Source organism: Dermacentor silvarum, chromosome 3, assembly GCF_013339745.2.
Source record: "Dermacentor silvarum isolate Dsil-2018 chromosome 3, BIME_Dsil_1.4, whole genome shotgun sequence".
NCBI lineage: Eukaryota > Metazoa > Arthropoda > Arachnida > Ixodida > Ixodidae > Dermacentor > Dermacentor silvarum.
Genome location: NC_051156.1, coordinates 72,171,351 through 72,192,106, shown reverse-complemented (window position 1 = coordinate 72,192,106; position 20,756 = coordinate 72,171,351). Strand labels below are relative to the sequence as shown.

Here is a 20,756-nt window from a genome sequence, read left to right as displayed (position 1 = left end):
AACCTTGGACGAAGAAAAGCGTGACGGCAAGTCGTTTCGTCTGGAAGACAAATGACGTTAGAAATGGCGCGCGCTGGAACAACTGCGAGGCAATGTTTTGCTTTTCCGACATGTTGTGCATAACGAAATCAAGATGGGGGACGAGTTTCTTCTAATTCGGTGTGCGCTTTTTATCTCTTGAGTACCTAAACAAAAAAAGATAGGTAATTTGATTCAAAAAGTTAGGTCGTTTCGAATGTGCACTGGGAATGCTGTTTTCAGGTCGTTGGCGTTGAAGTGGCTTATGAAATGTTTGAAAAGGGGAAAAAAGAAATAAAAAGAAAATGCAGAAAAGAATTTTTCAAATGAGATTTTCTGTTGGCCTGACATAGGTGAAAATAAATCTGAGAAATAGGAAGACAGGTGGATCTTTCACACAGGCATGCGTAATCTGCTCCGAAAGGTAAACAGGAAGATCTACATATCTACAGAGAGGCCGAATGCAGGAAATGATGGCCGGGTGGCATAGAGAGATTGCCAAGAGCTTAGAAAGGGGTCGACTTTGAGCCCTCTTCTTCCGCGCAGGAAATGGAAAAAGGAGCTTCACGTTTTGAAAACGAGCAACGCGGCTGACGCACATCGTGTGCTCGTCTGAACAGAGCTTTCAGACGCCATTTGTAAGTGCGAGCGGGAACACTTGCACCGTTTGGACACTGCATTCGGAATCGTCGTTGCCGGAAGCAACTTTGTCTTCTAGCAATGGTCAGAGCGTGAGTAGTTATGCGTATCGTTTCATTCCTAATATGTATAAGAATCAGTATTAAGGGAGTGTGTTGGAATAGTATAAATTTCGGATAGAATCAAATATAACTTTTTTTAGAAAAAATGACCACCAACTATAAGAATCAGTATTAAGGAAGCGTGTTGGAATAGTATAAATTTCGGATCGAATCAAACACTAATTTTTAGGAAGATGACCACCAACTATGAAATCGAGTATTGAATATTTTCCCCTTTCTAAAGCAACTGAAGCAACAATGTGAAGCTTGCGCGGAGTCCTTTGGCAGAAAAAAACTAAAAAAGTTGTCGCAGTTTCACCTGAACGGTGAAGCATCAATTGCGATAGCAAATTTGTAGAGAGCTATACGGAGTAATGATATTAGCTTTATCAGCTGTATAAACTTGGACATGCAGCAGCACCGGCAACACGCAGAACTGTTGTCGACGCCGTCGGCGTTTTGCCCGCGTTCGCTCAAAATGCGTGCGGCGTTGGTGACTGTTGCCGGAGCCTCTGATATAAATAGGCACTTAGTGCCGCACCTAAACGTCGCCTCCTTTCCCTCCCCCTCCCTCCCCCACGGCCTCTCGCGCGTCGGAAGAAGGCGCGTTTGCTCTACATCACGGTGGAAGAATATTCCTTATTCTTACACCGTGCTCTACATATATGGTGATTGTAAAGGAGGAAAGAGACGCCTACTTCTGCAGCCCTTAAGGGAGCACGGCGCAGAACGCGCGTTTGTTCTCCGCCGTGCGTTCACTCCCCGTGAAAGAGCGCGCCCCTCGCGCCCTTTCACTCGCACATACAGCGTTCGGCGCGCGGCGACGATTTCATCTCCATTGACGTCATACGGAACCTCACGGCGACGGCGACGGCGACGCCGACGGCAGAAATCTGCTTTTGAGTGTCCATATAATTGCTATCGCAATAAAACAAAAATCCGGTGTATAAGCAATGGTACATAAACGCATGTTGTACCGTTTACAATTGCAGTGATGGAAGCGAGATTTTACTTTTCGGAGCAGATTTCGGAGAAGAAACAACGCCACTTTGGAGCAGCAATACGTGTTTTCGAAGCATAAAAAATTCTAGTTTGGAGTAGCTATTGGTGTTTTCGGAGCAGAGTGCAATATATGCCATACGACTCCTGGAGTTAAAAGCATCACTGAAGCGTCTAAAATAATATTTATTATGCATGTACATACAATAATCGACACAAATTGCAAGAAACAAACAATTAAGAAGCAGGATGGTTATCGAACGCGCAAGAAAATGAGCTATAGATTTCAAATACCAGTACTTGTGGCAGAAATCAGATCAAACCGGTAAAGCTGAGCACCGCATTATAAAAGTAGCCGCAATCACATATAACCTTTGCCAAAGCAGCAGCTGATAATCGATACGAGGTCGAAATAATCTCAGTCACTTTCACATTTCAACAAAATGGTCTGCATTACAAGTTAAAAAAATACAGCTAAATGAGCTATATTTTTAAAATGCCAGTTCTTCTGGCAGAAATGAGATCAGAGCCGATAAAGCGAGCATCACAATGTAAAAGTAATCAGGCACGTATCTCAGTTGGCGAGCAAACGCCAAATAGACGCCGAGCAGACAATGCGGTGCTTGAGAACATTTAACAGGTCGTTCGCTCTTCCTAAAACTGGCTAAGAGGCTGTATTCAATCACTCAAAGCGTATCGATGAAGCGAAGCCCCACTGTGGCATCCACGCAAATGCAGCCTATGCTTACAACCCAAAAACATTTGTTGCGTCACTCCCAACAACCGTGGAGCATGTATTGACAGGATGATCAAGCAGACGCTGAGCAGACGACGCGGCGCGGATGCACACATCTTGAGTGGCATTCCACCTTCCTATTGGCTAAGCAGCCCTGCAGCTTGCTGAGTGCTGCAAAGAAGTACTGAGATGGAATATAGCTGGTCATGCGCTGAACTTCACTTTGTACTCTGCGTGAGCAATCACGGAGAGTCCATATCTGTGTTGCTAGAGAGTCGTTATAAATATATCAACCTGTACGAAATTCCAGGGTACCGGCAACGTGGCCGACAGTAACCACGCCGGTAGCGTCATCTTGTGGTGCATTGTTCAAGAGCAACGCGTTAGACACGCATTCGTTTTACGTGGGTGTTCCTGCCGAATAAAAAGAAATATGTTGCATATTGACCATTACGCAACTCTCGGCACTTTATACCAGCAGCTAAGTAGAATATGGCTGATTACTGATAATAGAGTTTGCATTCCTGGTTAAACTCAGCGTCATCAGGTGGCGCCACGAACCCAGTTTCTGATGTTTACGTCTCAGGTAGCTTGGTATTTCGCAAAGGGCAATAAGCTTACGGACAAGCCAAGGCTTCCTACTGTCACGGTGTTTGTGTTAGTAGGCATTCTTTCTGCTTACTCTGCGCTAGAGCGTATTAGAAGCAACTAATATGCATAAATGTTTTCCCATGACGTGGAGCTTTGTATGCTTTTGTTCGGCGATAATGCAATCGAGGACGCGGAAAGCTGTCTGCGTTGGTATACGCATTTTGTATTGAGTACGATAGTTCTCTGGTTACTTGAATCGAGTGAAACTCGAGACGATATATTTTATACGCCTATAGGAGACGCCGCTCTTCTTTCTGGTCACTGGTCGATATACAGGATGGCATGGCTCTTGTTCAGCGGCAGATTCGGTATCGGCGCTGGTATGAACGTCCCAGAAAACACTACCTGGTACCAGCACAGGCAGGTGACTACGCTCGCGACGAGGTTTAGTAGAGAAGGGATCACCTGCATTGTGGACAAGTTGTTCAAAACACGCATGGTGTCGCGCAAAAACATGCGCCAGTGAGAATCTGCAAACGAATTGTAAGCAGGCGCCGGCACGTTCAATTTCAAAACAATTCAAATCAATTTCAAAACAAACGAAGTTCGCACAACTAGTCCCGTAAAAGCTCTTGAAAGCAACAAATAAATAAATAAATAAATAAATAAATAAATAAATAAATAAATAAATAAATAAATAAATAAATAAATAAATAAAAACGAATAAAAAGAAACAAATGAAAACGCGAAGAACACACTAAAAAATATCTTCTATGTGTGCTGCGTGCTATGAATCCTTTTCGAGATGAAATAGACAGCGAGCATTCATCTGAGAAGGCAATGTTAAAGTCACAAAAAATGATTAGGACACTAATTTCTATAAATTATCTGAGTATTCCCTCAGAATTGCCTGCATGCATTAACATTCACGACAAGGGCCACACACAAAAAAAAGTTAGGGGTAGCTCCACACTAGTGTTGCGAAGACTGGGCAATTTAGCCAAGCTAGCGACCCTACCTAGCTTCATCTCGGTTCGGGCAAGTTCTTGCGAGGCTATGCTTCGAGACTCGGCCACGTTTTTCGCACGATCACCCCGGAATAATCGACAGCCATCGAGCAACGCACACTCGGTCAATAAAGTATAGGGACGCTGCTGGATGCTCAAACGTTCTTGCTCTGCTCGGTTTCCCAGATAGTAATTAATATGTCCCAGATAATATTAAACAAGCTGTTAAAGAAAAGTAGAACGTTACCAATCAAGAAAAGGGTCACACAAGGAGACACAATCTCTCCAATGTTATTCACTCCATGCTTAGAATAAGTATTCAAGCTCTTAGACTGGGAAGGCTTAGGAGTGAGAATCAATGGCGAATATCTCAGCAGCGTTCGGTTTGCAGATGACATTGTCCTATTCAGCAACAATGGGGAGGAATTACAACAAATGATTGAGGACCTTAACCGGGAAAGTGTAAGAGTGGGGTTGAATATTATTATGCAGAAGACAAAGATAATGGATAATGTTCAATAGCCTGGCAAGGGAACAATAATTCAGGATCACCAGTCAGCCTCTAGAGTCTGTAAAAGAGTACGTTTCTCTAAGTAAATTACTCCCAGGGGACCCTGATCATGAGAAAGAAATTTACAGAAGAATAAAATTGGGTTGGAGTGGATACGGTAAGCATAGCCAAATCCTGACTGGGAGCTTACCACTGTCGATTAAAAGAAAAGTGTGCAATCATTGCATCCAACCAGTGCTAACATATGGGGCAAAAACGTCGAAGTTAACAAAAAGCTCAAGAGCAAGTTAAGAACAGCACAAAGAGCGATGGAACGAAAAATGTTAGGCCTAACGTTAAGAGACAGGAAGATAGCGGTGTGGATCAGAGAGCAAACGGGGATATCCGATATTCAATTTCACATTAAGAGAAAAAAGTGGAGCTGGGCAGGCCATGTAATGCGTAGGATGGATAACCGATGGACCATTAGAGTTACAGAATGGATTGCAAGAGAAGGCAGGCGCAGTCGAGGACGGGAGAAAACTATGTGGGGTGATGATATTAGGAAATTTGCAAGTGCAAGTGATGAATCAGCTAGTGCAAGACAGGGGTAATTGGATATCGCAGGGAGAAGAAGCCTTCGTCCTGCAGTGGACATAAATATAGGCTGATGATGATGATGAAAGAAAAATCACTTTGCGAGAAACGATTACTAGTCCTATGGTGTTCCTGAATTCGTCAGACCTGTGGTCTTATAGTCATATCTTGAACCGTGTTGTTTTCTCTTTTAACAGTTTGGCTGACGTTAGCTGGGACACCCAGTATATTGAGCTTTTTGGGCATTCGATCATCATTGTGTATAGTTCGATTTGAGATTCTGCCGGAAAACTTTAAAAAAAAATTCGATTCCGCCTGACTGTCGCGATCTACAAATGTTTCTCTCTGTGTAGAACTTGCGACGCCTTCATTTCTGAGTGGCTCGTACTTGACTGGAGTTTCCATATATTATTGGCTGTAGAATATGAACTTAATTAACTTTGCGAAACTTTTTCCTGTTACTGTATTTTTCTTACTCTCCGCGGTATTTAGTGACTGCGGCATTGGGGTGCTGGACGATGCGCGCCGGTCGTCTGGAATGACATTTCTAGGTCCAACAGTGACGTTACAGATCGGGTACAGAAAAAAGTTTCTAAGCAGATAACATCACCGCTTTGCTCAAACGGACACTGGACCTTGCTTTAGCACTGTTGGAGTATTGCCATTGCCCTTACTTCGGTACCGACGTAATCGCGCTGACCTTCTGATTCTTTTCAAACTCCTTCACTTAACCTCACCTGCCCCGAACTCCTCAGTTGTATCATGTTTCGTATTCCGCGCAAGATCACCAGAGGACATAGACCTTTCCATGTTCCTGCCTGTCATCGCCATCCCTCAACCGTTCACAGAATACTGAGTCTTATGACGCTTATTTTCAAGATCTCGATATTTTTCACAACTCGCTGTCACTGTTCTTTTCCGAGCTTTCCATTATTGTGCCGTAGTTTCACACTTGGTTCCACTGCCCTTCTGCTCCTTTTTATTTTATATTCACCTTGCACCTTGTTGTATGTACACTCTTCTTTTCAAAACTCTTTTTTTTTGCTTTTTTATATACATTCTCCTGCAGCCTTTTCAGCGTATCCGCGCACCAGCACTCAGACCTTACGGTTGTTCCTGGGCTCGGTAAACAGATGATTTACTTACTGATTGATTGTTACTTTTATGCTGTATACAGAACACACGAACGCGATATGCCTAAAGGGCAAAGCTGAAGCGGCAGAGTACCGACCATGTCCGTGAACAGCAGGTCGGAATAGTGGTAGACCATGATGTTGGCGGAGGACGCGCTGGGTAGCACGAAGGACAGGCAGGAAGCCGTGGACACCGGCCAGGCGTAGTAGAGCGGAGGCACGCGGTCAATGTAAGCCTGTCAGTGTACGAAATGGCACATCGTCAGCATACGCCGGGATTTCCACGCACTCACATTTTAAACAGCCTTTGGAACTGTTACGGGCATAGTCATTAGCCACGCCACCGTCGAAGAGGAAGACACAAAAGCGAACGGACATCTATCACCTTTGCGTCGTTAGTGCAATGAGAGTGAATCTTTGCATTATTTCATTTTAGCGTGCACGTCGCTGTTTCAATATTCAAAGTAAAATATTTTTATAAGCACCCTTCAGAAATCTTGGCTTGAATTTGACTCTTCCGGTAATCCTCTTCTTTGGGGCTACGTACTGGGGTATATCCACAAGAACGTTTGTGATTCCCTCTGCAACATTTAGCGCAAGAAATGTACGTTGCAATTATATGTTATTCTTTTATATTCACACAATGTTTATTGGAATATTTAGATTTCTAGCACTCATATCTGCAGTGTAACAGTTGACACTTGATTTCATGTTTACAAGTTACTAATTTCATTTCACCTTATTTCCCTCTAAAATTATAACGGTAATAATCGTTTCATCACCCGAGTCATGCTCGATCACCCAGAGGAATTGCACCATTTCACTGAAGAGCAATGTCACAAAGTGCGCATTATAAAGTGTGCGCCGCGCATCACCCAAGGAGCAAGTCGGCCCAGCGGCAGCTTCGACAGAGCGAGAAAGCACATACGCCACAGACAGCCGATGCGATCAGTGGACACTAGAAGCTTCGAGAATACATGCGAAGGTTACGGCAACGCGAGAGAGAGAGAGCGCCGAAACACCCTCTCATACGGCGAGTCAAGAGAGAGAGGGAGTGTGACAGCCCGAGCGGGCGCCAACGGATGATCACCACCCTCTTCGACGACGCTCCGATGGACGAACGCTATTTCCAGCTGATACGTGCAACGTAGGAAGTGCAACAGGCGTGCCACCGATACTTTTGTGCGTTCAGTTTGAACTTCCCTGCGAAAACGTTCATGCGGCTAAAACAACGTAGATCGTCAGACTCGTCGAGGTTGCTTACCAGCTCACCGTTGCTATTAATTTTCAAAGTGACCGACGATATGCATGGACGTTCCAGTTAACTTTTTGAGGAAAACGCTGTTATATAAAGTATATAAAGCTGAATACTTAGCCTGACAGCACTTGCAGCAACATAAACAAAAAGGTGCTTACTGGTGTCGACAATGTTATTCGTCAGAAAAATGACGCCAGCGGACAGCACCATCAATCGACCAAGGTGCCATGGGGAAATGAAGTGTGGTGGAACGGAAGATTTATGGCAACGCGAAGAGTGGCCATAATCCCTGAGAGACGGTTAGCGACTTGTAAGGCTCTTACAGAAGAGATTAAGAACTAATGCAGAAAATGTACTTGTCGCTTGCGCTGCTAGCAGAACGTATGCTGCAGCGCTCTTGCTTTCAGAGAATATAACCAGTGAAAAAAAAAAGAAAAAAAGGTATAGCCGCAGGCAAGCTATCAGCCCCAGAATAATAAAAAAATACAATACAAGATTTTGCCCCGGGAAGGCCAAATTGCATTTATTGCATACATGATGAGCATTGCCAGCTTTATAGTTATTTTGACGCGCCGAAAAGCTCTATGGTTGCATGTGCATGCTGTGAAATATTACCGCTGAAAATTATCAGACACAAGACTAATGTCTTACGTTGTTTATTAAGATAGCAATAAAGTAATAACTACCACTAAATTGTGCAGTAGGTTTTTTTGTTGCAGGGGAGCGGGGGGGGGGGGGGAGGAGCATGTCGTCACACGATCATTCTTTATTTTGCGATCTCCCTTCTCAAATGTCATGCGCAGCGAAGAGGTGGGCGGCTAAGAGAGGAGAGACAGGACAACTTGCTTTGCTTAGTAAGAAGAGAGAAACGTACGAACCCTTTCGAGGAGCCTGTGCATTCTCATCTCGTCTATGTGACCGGGCACCATCTGGGCCAGGATGGCGGCCCCGACAGTTAGCAGGGTCTGGTAGGTGAACGGGCTGCGACCTCGCCGCCCCCACTCCAGCAGGGAATCGGTGAGTCCGCACTTCTGCATCGAAACATCACGTGGTAATTACGCAAATTTTGCAAGATGAAAACATATGTAGGGTGGTCGTCCCTCGTTGCGGTCTATTCTGAATGAAAATAAAAAAAAGTAGTAGACGTTAGAATTAAAACGACAAAAAGTTGATCTGGTTTGTAGGAATTCAGGTTACAAGAAAGTTAGGCGTGCAGGCACGGACCCAAGAAGAGGGAAACGGGCGTTTGTGTTGACTGTTTACCTCGTCTTTTGTCCGTGTCTGCACGCCTAACCGTTGAAGTTAAGTCTGTTGCAACGTAGAAAGAAGTTACGGATGTTCGTCTCCCGTAGACTATAGCCTTTAGTTCACCTTGGCGGCGAACGCGATAGCGCTTCCAGACGCAAGCATCAGTCCCAGTCCCCATGGAATGTGGGGTAGCACCGACTTCCAATGGAGAGCGCGGTCCTTGCTGGCCATCTCCAGAGCCTGCACCGGCATGAAGGCGAGCAGAAGGAACACGAGTGCCGTTGGAGTCGCGTCGCCCACGTCCCTGCAAAAAAGAAAAAAGAAAAAAAAAAGCGGCCAGGCAGAGGGGTGGGGTGTTGAACGTAACCAATCTACCTGCGGTGCCGCTATCTATTGACCCTTTTCGCGGCGCTCCCGTGGGCGCTGCCATGTTTTATCACGTGGTGACGCGTCCATTGCTTGCCTCAGCCGTCTCCGTTGCCTCCGCGTTTACAATGCAAGCGCGTGACGCCTGTGCGGCGCAGCAAACCTCCGTTTCGACGCATATCGTAGACGGTGACTGTGTGCACGACGCGAAGCTTTGGCCACAGCTTTAGAGGCCATGTAAGTGCTTTCAGAGCTCATTACGCCTTGTCCAAACGGCGCGTGCAGCGTATGCGGTGCTTGTACTAAAAGCAGGGCTAGAAATGTATTCCAAGCTGTCAAAACTTTCCGCTTATGAATTAAATCGGGATCAGTGTGCTCTGCGTTATTTATTTGGCAAACAATTTGAACCAGTGGCTTGTCATGTTTCTGACTCAGTAAGGTTCCTCGGTGCGGCCATTGTCTGATCGTTTCTTTTCAGCGTAATCACTCGCGGGTGTGCTCTGCTGCGATAAATTTGTTCTTGCTGCGCACAAAGGCTTGGAATTTAAATGTTCTGTATTTTGCGATAGCTCGTATAGCAAAGACGTATTATCGCTAGTCCCTCGCTTACTCTGTGGACCGTCACGAAACATTCAGCTTCCAACATTCGTGTCTTGTCGGTGTAGTCGCCGTCACTCATGCTTCGGCACATTGATTCAAGTGTGCGCCTATTCACTCACACGTTGGCGATAGAGTGGGCGTAAGTTTTCGTGCGAGTAAGGGTGGATGTGTGTAGATAACGTGCAGGAAAATTACTATGCCGAGTAAGTGGCACTACTTCATTTTGTAACGAGCGGTACTCACTCCCGAGTGCCGACGTTCCGGAGTTGAAGTCCTCTCTTTGGAGGTTAGCTATACAGCGCAGGCGGATGAATTATATTTTTTTTATCCTTGAGGAAAGCCGTGCATCGCGAAGGGCGGCAACACAGGCAGTCCTTATGTAGCAGCGGCGACGCAGGTTGATTTCATTCATTAATATGTGAATCACTATTTTTGCAGCGAACTGCCGCACACGTCTTCCCTTTATCGGTTACACATTTTGCAGTATGAATTGGGCACAGTGCATTAGCGCACACCCAGTTGCATTTTTGACAGCTGATCGCACAGTAGCAGGGCAGAAGCAGTAATGGTTTCGTATTCGTGCGCATTCGCTGAGGCAACGTATGGCGCGCGGCCGAAAGCGCCATCTCGTTCCTCTAGAGCAAACTGCTCCGCGAAAAGGGTCAATAGAAGCTGCCGATAACTCGACGGCATTTGTTTTGAGCGCAGCAGACAGCAAAATACCATAACAATGCGTACGTAATATTACTTTGATTTGTTTGAGACCAGCTTTCTTGTGTTTTGGTGCAATCATTAAATCTGCCAGTTACGTTAAACGCCATTGGCGTAGCCCATCTAACGCGTGACGAAGAAACGCAGAAACACACACGCAACGCAAACTTTCAAAGTTAGCGCTGTGTGCGTGTATTTCTGTGTCGCTTCGTCCTGTCATAGGTGCGCTACGCCAATGGCGTTTAATATGACGCACCAACAAGCCCAACGTGCAACATAAGCCCACTTTCAGTGGATATTTTTTAATTTGAAGCTCGAAAATAATAGTTTGAGGTCTGGAGGTTTTGATAGCCCGTATCTCTAATAGCATACCTTCCAGTGGGTGGTGTGATCCCCGCATTGGAGCAACCAGACATTGAGAATACCAAAATAAATAAATAAATAAATAAATAAATAAATAAATAAATAAATAAATAAATAAATAAATAAATAAATAAATAAATAAATAAATAAATAAATAAATAAATAAAAATGAAATGACGGTGGGGTTGTGTGACCATGAAGATTCACAACCCAAATTGCAGTGAATCTGGTTCCACTGAGATGACCGTCGTCGCTTCTCAACACAGGCAGTAATTAACCCGAACGCTTTGAATTTCGCCTACACGCGGCCAGTCGCGCGGCAATTTTGCGTGTATTCGCGGGCTTCAGTCACGCACGGAGAAACACTTTTATGTGGCGCGTATTGGGCAAGATAAAGCTGTATCGGGAGTTTTTCATGCCGCTCTGCAATTTTCTCATTGACACTTTTCATATAATTATATAATTCAGAAGTTAAGAACGGCACAAAGAAAGACATACGCATACATTGGGCTACAAAAGATTACGGGAGGTGGGCTCCACGACAAATTTGAATTCCTGCTCTGTCAAGGCACCGGACTAACAATTTCATGAATCACTGTTTCAGTATCAGATACTAAACGTGAGACTGAAGCTTTAAATTGTGCGCTATGTGCCCAGGGAGGGGGGAGGGTATTCTGTAGGAGTCCACCTAGTGGACAATCCATTTCGGTTGTTGCGATTGGCTCCAGCTGCAGGAGCGAGGAGTAGCCAACCAGCCTCCTTCTCGCTCATGCAGCGGGAGCCAATCGCGACAGCCGAAATGGATAGTCCACTAGGCGGACTCTTACAGAATACCCCTCCCGGTTTCGTGAGAATCCAGCTTCTTGGCAGATCCAGCGTCCCGCAAACTTTCGTGGCTGATACAGCGTTGGTGTCAGGTGCACAGTCACGAAACAGACGACTGACTTCATTGTTTGGCTACTAGAGCACGTGAGTGGTTATCGTGACAGGTGTTAGCATGTACCTTTGTACGCTCAGGAACGAGGTCCATCCGGCGAAAAAGACGGGCTCTCGCGTGAAGAGGATCAGCACGAACACGACAAAGAAGAACGCCATGATGGCTTCCCAGGGCCTACGTGGTTGCGCCAATGGGCAGCGTTATGCAACTGCCACAGTTGCGCTTTAAATGTCATTCCAGTGAGGTGCCAAGTATACGCGAAAAAATGTTTCCAATATTATCCACACAAGACGAATGCTGTTCCACATAAAATCAAGAAATATTTGGAACTCAGTTCCATATATTTTGTGACTTGATGTATTTCTTTCACTGCAATATATGGCGTGCCACAAAATGTATGAAACGGAATTCGATATGTCTTGTGATTTTACGTGAAACGCAGTTCCATTTAGTAGGTAGAAAGAATTTGCAAATATTTTCCGCTTATAGCTGAAACATTAAATGAAAAAAAAAAGGTTAAGAATGCACTGAAAGAACTTCGGACGTAATTTGGCGCGCCTTTGGACGTACTTGGCACGCCTATCGTCATCATCATCAGCCTATATTTATGTGCACTGCAGGACAAAGGCCTCTCCCAGCGATCTCCAATTACCCCTGTCTTGCGCTAGCTGAATCCAACTTGCGCCTGCAAATTTCCTAACTTCATCACCCCACCTAGTTTTCTGTCGTCCTCGACTGCGCTTCCCTTCTCTTGGTATCCATTATGTAACTATAATGGTCCACTGGTTATCCTAGAGCACTGCACGGGCCGATTTTTTCAGCCCGGCCCGGGCCCATTTTTACGTTGGGCTGCACGCCCGAGACCGACCAAACGTTTTATGGAGAGACCCGGGCCCGGCCCGGGCCCAGAAATAATCTACGTTACCCGCCCGCCACTCCTTTACCTTAGGCCCCAGCCCGGCCCGAGCCCGGCCCGAGACCCAAAGACATGTCTTTAAGAGTCGAGACGTACAACATAACTCGCTGCACGTTACATGCACACCACCAGAAAGTCCAAGCCCGGCCCGGGCCCGCGTTAAAAAACCCGAGCCCGGCCCGGGCCAGGGTCAAAAAGCACATGCCGTGCCCGAGCCCGGCCCATGGGCTGGGCCGGGCCCGGGCTTTCAGGTAAGCCCGGGCCCTGGCAGTGCTCTAGGTTATCCATCCTACGCATTACATGGCGCGCCTATATGTAGTCTATATATATAGACAGCACGTTGGCGCCTGCGTCTATGTGCTGCCCGACGCCTGTGATACATTCTGAGCTCCATAGCCTCACCTGTCGATGGTTTGTACGGTTGAACTTTTAACCACGCGATAAAATGATGAGCCGAAAAGTAATTCGCAATTTGGTTATATGTGAATTCCGCATCATTCCATTGAAACAGAATAATGCGATCACTTGCTTCTCCTGAATATTATGGTCGAGATTCCCCAATACAAACGAAGCTCGTGAGCACTCGTAAATGCCACAGCACGGTTGGCTACAGAAGACAATATGGGTTTGTGAAAACTAGGCCAGTTGGGTAAATTGAGAACGCAATGCCACCAGCTGTAGCCGCAATAAAGGCGGTTAAGGAGACAAAATGTGATAAAATGACTAACGAAATGGAAGATAGACGTATTGAGTAGATCACAGATAGACCCAGAAAGGCTAGTGCGCATCGACGATTGCCTGATTGATACCTCGGGGTTAATATCGCTGTTATATAGCTGGCTCGGCCTTCGTAATAAGACTTTGAGCCGCTCTGGTTCTCAAGGAGCGTGCAGCAACCATATTATGTAGCAATGGAACGCGCAGGGAACATTAACTATTTCCTCAAATTTAGGGTTACTTTGATAGATGGTCGTATATTGCATAGGACTTTTTATATTCAATCAAGGAAAAGGGAGACGAAAATGCAAGAACAGACAACTTGCTATCGATGGGAGCTGAACCTCGAACCTACCGCAAGACGCATGCGATAGTCTGCCAAGCGGTACATGGCGGTGGCTGTCTCTCCGACCATACTTATGAGTGCATGTGTAAATTTATTGAAGTTACATTCGCGTGTAACAAAAACAGCGCAAAAACAGCGCAAGGGTCCAAGAAAGGTGCAAGATCTATCTTAGTGCCTTGCATGTCATGCTGTTTTTTATCATGGAATTCCAATTCGCGAAGCATTGTGTCCTCTATATTCTACGACCATATATTAAGACAGAAAAACTGCTATCATAAATGGAATGATATAGCTCTATTCCAAAGAAGTTCAAAACAAGCCTTTTTTTTCGTTTTTTGCTTACAGAAGATGACTGGTTTTGCAATGGTGCCGCATATAAGTCTTAACAACAAACGCCACTTTCTTTCTACCATTATTATTGCGTAACCGAAAACACAAACTGGATTGCGTGACCAGTTTACACACTCCTAAGTTCAGTTTACCGGTGGTATTAGGATTATAACCGACACACCAGCAGCTGTGCTGGCATACTTAATGTGTGACTAAGAAATTAACGTCAGCACATTAACAGCACACTGGACTGAGCACCCCCAACGAAGCGGCTCACCGCGTTGCTCGAGGCCTCACTCACCGAGCATCATCGGAGGAAGAGCCCCCGCGGGGTACTGCAAACGTCTGGGCGTGGGAGGATCGTTTGACCAGGTTCCACGACATCACGACGCACTACCAGTTACAGAGACGCGTATACCCATTCCCTCACGCTAGGTTAGACAGGGCGCAAGCAGTACACTACAGGCAATTACAAACTGATTCTTACATAAACCCAAGACTCATGCACGCCATGTATCCAGACATGTACACTACAAACAGATGCACATCCTGTGGCGAGGTTGCCACACTTAATCACATGTTATGGGAATGTCAGGACATAACAAACAATTCGGGCAGTGCCGACACCTCCGTCTCCTCCACCGCCAGCCTCCGCTCGCGTTGGAAGACCGCACTGCTCAGCTCGAACGTGACAGTAATGCTCTGGGCCGTCCAGTGAGCCGAGGAAGCCGCTTCGAGACAAGGTCTCGGAACCGCGTCCGCGGCGGGTGCCCAGACCCACTAAAAATACGCCGGACTCAAATATTATCGATTTGATGATAAGGTTTACGTTCTTGAGCACATTAGCATTGTCAAATATTTCGGGGAAGTGCGAACAGAATGAAAAAAAAATTGCACACGCTTTCCTAGGCCCAAACACAAGCACGGTAATTTCAGTTGTTCTTATTTTTCGATACGATGGGCATTAGTAAACCAGCATAGCTAAAACATCCTCGTGCACGAGAAATATCTAATACAGTGATAGGCAGTCTAGACAGTGAGGCAGTCTAGACAGTGAGGCAGTATAGACAGCGAGGCAGTCTAGACAATGTCTAGACAGTGGTACAGCGATGCAGTCTAGATAATGTTATGACAGATATGAATACTGGAGGGATTGTAGGAAATGTAAATTCGATATATGTGATTGCTAAGAATAGTGGTCGATTGCGTTACTGAGGAAATCGCACAAGCAGAAAACGGTACGGTGTTGATGAAAGCAAGAAGAGAAAGAAAAAAGACCCATACGTCACACGAGAACGTTCGACATATTTTCTTAAAAAAAAAAGCTGAAAAACAAACGCGCATCTCTTTTAAGTATGGAAGTGCAACTTGCGTTGCGGCGCATTTGGATCAGGTGGGATGTCAGTTTGCAAAACTGGAAATAAGTGCTTGCGCAATTATTCGCTAATAGCCTTGTGGACGATGCGATGCAAGGCATCGCTAAGATCTGCCGATTTTACCATCAGACGGATGAAAGCAGGTCCCAAGCAATACACGAAATGTAAAACCTCCAAGTGCGCTTCCCCACACACCTTCTTTCACACAACCAAGATAACGGACGTCGGACTAGAATTGTAATTGAAGCGTGCGGGTCAGCGACATCAAACCCGCCACCGTCCGTGCACTGCACCGCCCAAAGTTTCAACACGCGTTTCTGAGCTGTAACAGCGCTATAGCGCTGTTAAAGCTGAGAAACGTCCTGCTTACTGCTGAGTATACTAGCAAGAAGGCGGCCATCTTGGTTAGGGAAAGTTAGCTCTGTGGGAAAGCCTTCTTACGTACTTTTGCATATCGTCTACTTGTACGCAACAAGAGCTATCTTTTCAGTTTTATCTGTCGCGAAGTCTTAGTCGCTATGGCGTTCTGGTGCTGAACACGAGGTCGTGGGTTTGATTTCTGGCCGCGGTGGGCGCTCAAAATTAATCTCGTGGCCTCCGATATGATCACCCTCAAAGCATACTGTGTCGATACGAAATTTCAAGGTCACCAATAATGTATTCGAATATGTCTGATGTTAATTTTGTCAGCGCTTAAAGTGTAAAGCGGAATCACCGAAAGCATTTAGAATGAACCCCAACAAATCAAACAAAGTTCCTCGAGCAGGCTAGGAGACTCACGACATCCATGACTCATTCCTGTGTTGAAGTCGAAGCATAGCCTTCAGCTCACGGCGCTGGCGCGTGGTGTCCGGGGTGTAGATACGCCTGGGACAGGAGGGGAAAAGAAAAGTGAGCTAACGAGAGCGTGAAAATGAGCTATAACCGAACTATTTCGGAACAGAGGACATATACATTCGAGCGGATAGCGTATAGCTTGATGTTACTGCCTACGAATAATGTGCCAGAGCTCTGAGATGGACACTTCACAGTGCAGGAGTACAAGTCACTGACCGCTAACCTCGGTAGATCAAACGCCCAGATCATCCTCTAGAGCGGTCACTTCATGGGCACACCTTCGTATTCGTGTGATGCAACCGCATACTGCTAGGCACGTTTTTTTTCAGTTACCCGGTTTCATTTCTTCTCTACTCATTGCATCTTTCCAGAAAGTCGCCCTGTACTGAAAGCGATGTGACCGATAGTAAGATATGCGAAATACGACTGCCCGGTGCTCTCAGCCGAATTTCTGTAGCGCACTTATCGTACTTATACTGTCAGCGTAATTATGTTCAATGATGGACAAACACCTTTCTCAGTTTTTTTCTACGAGTACCGCTGACGTGGGTCAGCCTCACCTGAACTATGCCAGTAACTACCCTAATCTCATCAATCAGACTGGGCACCCGATATTTCCCTATACTACGGTTCTGGGTTTCCATTGTGGTAGTCTGTTTGAGCTTTTGTTTGAGTATTAGGGAGCGATTATTATCTGAGTGTTTTCCTGCATGCTCAAAACACAGCCTGCTATGTACTCCTATTTCATCAGAGCAGAGTTTCATTTGCCCATATGTTTTCGCTGTATGCTAAGTTACTTCATCATGCACACCTTTAATTGTTTTCAAGGTTTCAGGCTTGAGTCTATGCGTAGTATGAGTTAGGTCGACATTTACAATATTAATATTACTGGCCCAGATGTATACTCACAGGCGGCGCAGGTAGAAGAAGTGCACGTAAGCCACGTTCAGTGCCAGAAGCACGACCACGCAGGGACCGTTGGCCACTATCCAGAAGAATGCCGAGGGTGCGCTCTTGTCGTCCAAGTGGCTGCAAATGAATAGGCCTGTTAGCTTTACAATTAGCCCGGAAGAAGATATTGGCAGCTCAGCTGCAAAGTCACGTTTCATGTTCGGATGAACGGAAAAAAAAAAAAAAAAAAGAGGCATCTAGCTAATACTTCATGACTCGATCCGCACTATGCACACAGAAGCGTTTCTGCACACAAGCGTTTCGCTTCTCAGGTAAATGTAGCGGGGACTCTTGCGTCTCCCGTCATCAAGATTTACAAAATGCTAATTGGTGCGTCGATTTTTTTAATCGCAAGAAAGCCTAAAACACGAACAAAAAGCCGCAGGAAAGATTTCGTTGCAACATTCGCGGAGAAAGTGGAGGCTATATTGGCGAAGCTTTTTTTTTTTTTGATTGATACCTTAGTTGCGTGCTTGTGAGCGTTACACTCTTTCAGTTTGTGTAATAGCTAATATGTGTAATATAGCCAATATCGCCATTTCCTTGCATTATTATTATTATTATTATTATTATTATTATTATTATTATTATATTATTGGTCCTGCGATGAAGTTGTTCTCAACGGTAATGCCACCGACCTGGCGCTGCACCAAAGGCCGTTCCAGCGAATGTTCATATACTGTGTTATACCCTGCCAAGGTTAATAAACACCATCATTATTGGTGTTAATTATATTATTATACCCAGAGGTTGAAATGGGCACAAGCGTACCCCACCCTACATTCGGCTTTCTTCAGGGGTGGTACGCTTGGGAAAGAAGCCCGCGCCCCGGTTGCGTGCACGCGCACGCACACGCGCACACGCACACGCACACACACACAAAGAAGTTTGGGCCTCTCCCATGGAGGCCCTTTGCTGTGTGGCGTACCAAATTCACCTGTTGAGGTGTGGACGCTTTCGAGACGAATACCCTTTTCGAATTGTTGAGGTCCCATAAAGGCCGAACACCAGGCCGGGAGCGCGCTTGTACCTATTTTACCGGTATAGGAAACTGGTGGCAACACTTGCGTCCCACAGCCGTGGCGGATGCTCTTCAACAAGGCCGCCTGTGGTTGGACAATTGGCACCCAGAGACCACGCACGGAATCTCTATTGGGCCCCCTTTCGAGTTGTTAACCCCCACAAGAAGCCAAGCACCACGCCAGGGTACATCTCTATCCTTTAAGAAAAAGCCGGTGGGTTACCGGCGGCACGGGGATTCGAACTTAGCACCTCCCGTATACGAGGCGGACGCTCTGCCGTCTTACATACAAAATCAACAAGCCCTACAGGCCCACGGAAGGCTTCGGAAGACCTAGCAGATATATCTGTACTAATTGCTTGTTTGTAATAAATATTTTTAATATTATCATTATTATTACGAAAAGGAGTGATGCGCATGTAGCACATCATGCCGACTTTCTTTGCATGAATACGAGCATGATGAACTGATGGAAGGTGTTCCAGTCAGGGCTCCAGCAAGAAATGGCGGAAAGGTTTCGGAAGGCTCAAAACGTGGTCACGTGTTTTTAACTGGCACGTTTCTGTTAAAGAACTCGTTAGAAAGCTTGAGAAAAAGCTAACAAAATCGTTAGTATACTCGTAAAAGGGTGAGTTGAGCTCAAGATTCAAAGGCCAACTGCAACATTTTCGGCCGCGTAATAGGCCTAATTTCAGATGATGTAGATATCGAACGGCATGCCTGCAATATTTTACGTTTGATTCATGAATGGACGCGTCCGAAAAGGCTAGCGATAGGTGATGTCTTTTATACCGAAACATAAAAAAAAGTGATGAAGCGCCGCCATTTACCGCTCGCTGGAAGAGACGCGTCAATCGAAATGCGCGGCTCCTCGGCATCACCTGCGAGATACCGAGCTGACAAATCTCGGATGCGGCGACGTGTTGGGGCTTGCGCCACATCCACTGATCGCCATGTGTGCGCGTCCTCTTTTTAAGTGCTCTTTAAAGGCTGCTAATAAAAAAATTTGTCAATTACCTCTCTTGCAGCTTTGCCAATATAGCTTCAGTAGTATACGAGTAGACGGGGTGTTTTTTTTTAGAAGGTCCAAAATTAAAAAAAAAGATTGCCTGTGGCAGCTAGCACAATTCTAACCCTGCATATCAATTAATTACTTGATCAGGTGGTCATTAGTTCTAGGAGTAATCGAAATGCTTCATTAAATAACATAGTCACGGTAATAAACGTGTTAATTTAATTAATTTACGGCACATATTTCAATCAACGAATTATAGCCGGTGAGCTCGCAAGGGGTATCCAGTTTGAACGAATTCTCAGGACTACATGCGCCAGTTTAATGACATTTATTTTCAATGTGTCGGACGAAATGCATTAGGGTTCAAGTAGAAGCAGTAGAATGAGTAGAACCAAGTTCGAAATGGAAGCTATTAACTTAGCCACATTTGCGACGCATGCACCCGTAAGCCATGAATTTCTTTATCAATAAAGTACTCGATTACCTCTATTCGCGTTGAACGGCCAGCTTTCTAAATAATCAGTGCGGCCACAAATGTGTCTGCATGTGGTCTTCCCTGTTTTGTTCATATTTGCCGAGCCAAGTACACGTGTCTTAGGACGTTTTGAGGAGCGTGTTTACGCTTACGAGAATTTCAAATGAACCTGTTGTTGAATGTTAGCGCTATGTGTTTCTCTAATGTGCTTTATTTATGTTCCGTATCCTTCTCATTCTGCCTGCGCTACAAGAAAGTAGTCTAAAGAAAAAGAAAGAGAAAGCCACGACCAGTTCTAACTTGTCATTAACCACAAAGAACCAACGGCGATGTCAAGGCAACCAAAAAAGAAAACAAGTAAAGAAAAAACATGTAATAGGAAGTAACAACGCATTCGAATGAGCATGTCAAAGTAATTTAATGAATGTCTCGTGAGCACGCAGGCTTTCGCCTCCATCCTCTTTAGCGTATGCTAAATTGATTGTCAACTTTTGGTACTGCAGAAGTGTAGTAAACTAATACAGCTCAACTTCGTTTTTTTTATAGTAACTCCATATATACCAACTGGCCCTGTGATCCTCACCTGTCTAGGATGCGGTTGAAGTGTATCAAGGACTCGTTTCCTGAGGGAAGCAGGAATGATCCCAGGTGCGAACCGAACGAGACCACCATGAGCAGAGCGCGTAGTTGGACGCAGAAGTCGCTGCGCCACGCGTTGGAGAGAAAAAAAAAAAATTAAAAACGACGGCATCGCGTTCACTCTCGACTAATATGCAGACAGTGCGATCAATTACTTTTAAGAAAAATGGTAGTTTAAAAGAACACGAAGCCCAGGAAGAAGAGTAGTTTACTGGTATAGTAGATCACTTGATCATGTCATAGTTACGAGGCGACTAGTTCACATCGTGTCCCACATTTCAGGCATATGAGGGACGGAAGTGCGAATGACTGGGTCTGTAGAACTACAACCTGCCAGGA

General features: G+C 45.4%; 2 protein-coding genes across 2 annotated transcripts; both read right to left on the bottom strand.

Moving 5' to 3' along the window:
* Positions 1–3,402: 3,402 nt before the first annotated feature.
* LOC119444472 (solute carrier family 13 member 2-like) lies at positions 3,403–10,910 on the bottom strand. The gene is made up of 5 exons (XM_049664611.1): positions 10,867–10,910; positions 8,941–9,121; positions 8,448–8,600; positions 6,410–6,547; positions 3,403–3,549 (listed from the first exon to the last, which is right to left on the bottom strand). The coding sequence occupies exons 1-5, from the start codon at positions 10,908–10,910 to the stop codon at positions 3,403–3,405; spliced, it is 663 nt and encodes a 220-aa protein (XP_049520568.1).
* Positions 10,911–11,817: 907 nt separating this feature from the next.
* LOC125944263 (solute carrier family 13 member 4-like) lies at positions 11,818–20,450 on the bottom strand. The gene is made up of 4 exons (XM_049664610.1): positions 20,362–20,450; positions 17,226–17,345; positions 16,260–16,346; positions 11,818–11,968 (listed from the first exon to the last, which is right to left on the bottom strand). The coding sequence occupies exons 1-4, from the start codon at positions 20,448–20,450 to the stop codon at positions 11,818–11,820; spliced, it is 447 nt and encodes a 148-aa protein (XP_049520567.1).
* Between the last annotated feature and the right edge of the window lie 306 nt (positions 20,451–20,756).

Bases quoted from the DNA above. Each gene is read 5' to 3' on its own strand.
- LOC125944263 (XM_049664610.1), bottom strand. From the start codon at position 20,450: ATGGTGGTCTCGTTCGGTTCGCACCTGGGATCATTCCTGCTTCCCTCA. The intron at 17,346-20,361 runs GTGAGGATCACA...ATTCATTTGCAG, and splicing joins TTCAACCGCATCCTAGACAG to CCACTTGGACGACAAGAGCG. The intron at 11,969-16,259 runs GTGAGTCTCCTA...GCAACCACGTAG, and splicing joins AGGAATGAGTCATGGATGTC to GCCCTGGGAAGCCATCATGG.
- LOC119444472 (XM_049664611.1), bottom strand. From the start codon at position 10,910: ATGTCTGGTTGCTCCAATGCGGGGATCACACCACCCACTGGAAG. The intron at 6,548-8,447 runs GTTCGTACGTTT...GTACACTGACAG, and splicing joins TGCACAGGCTCCTCGAAAGG to GCTTACATTGACCGCGTGCC. The intron at 3,550-6,409 runs GTCGGTACTCTG...TCCACAATGCAG, and splicing joins ACCTGCTGTTCACGGACATG to GTGATCCCTTCTCTACTAAA.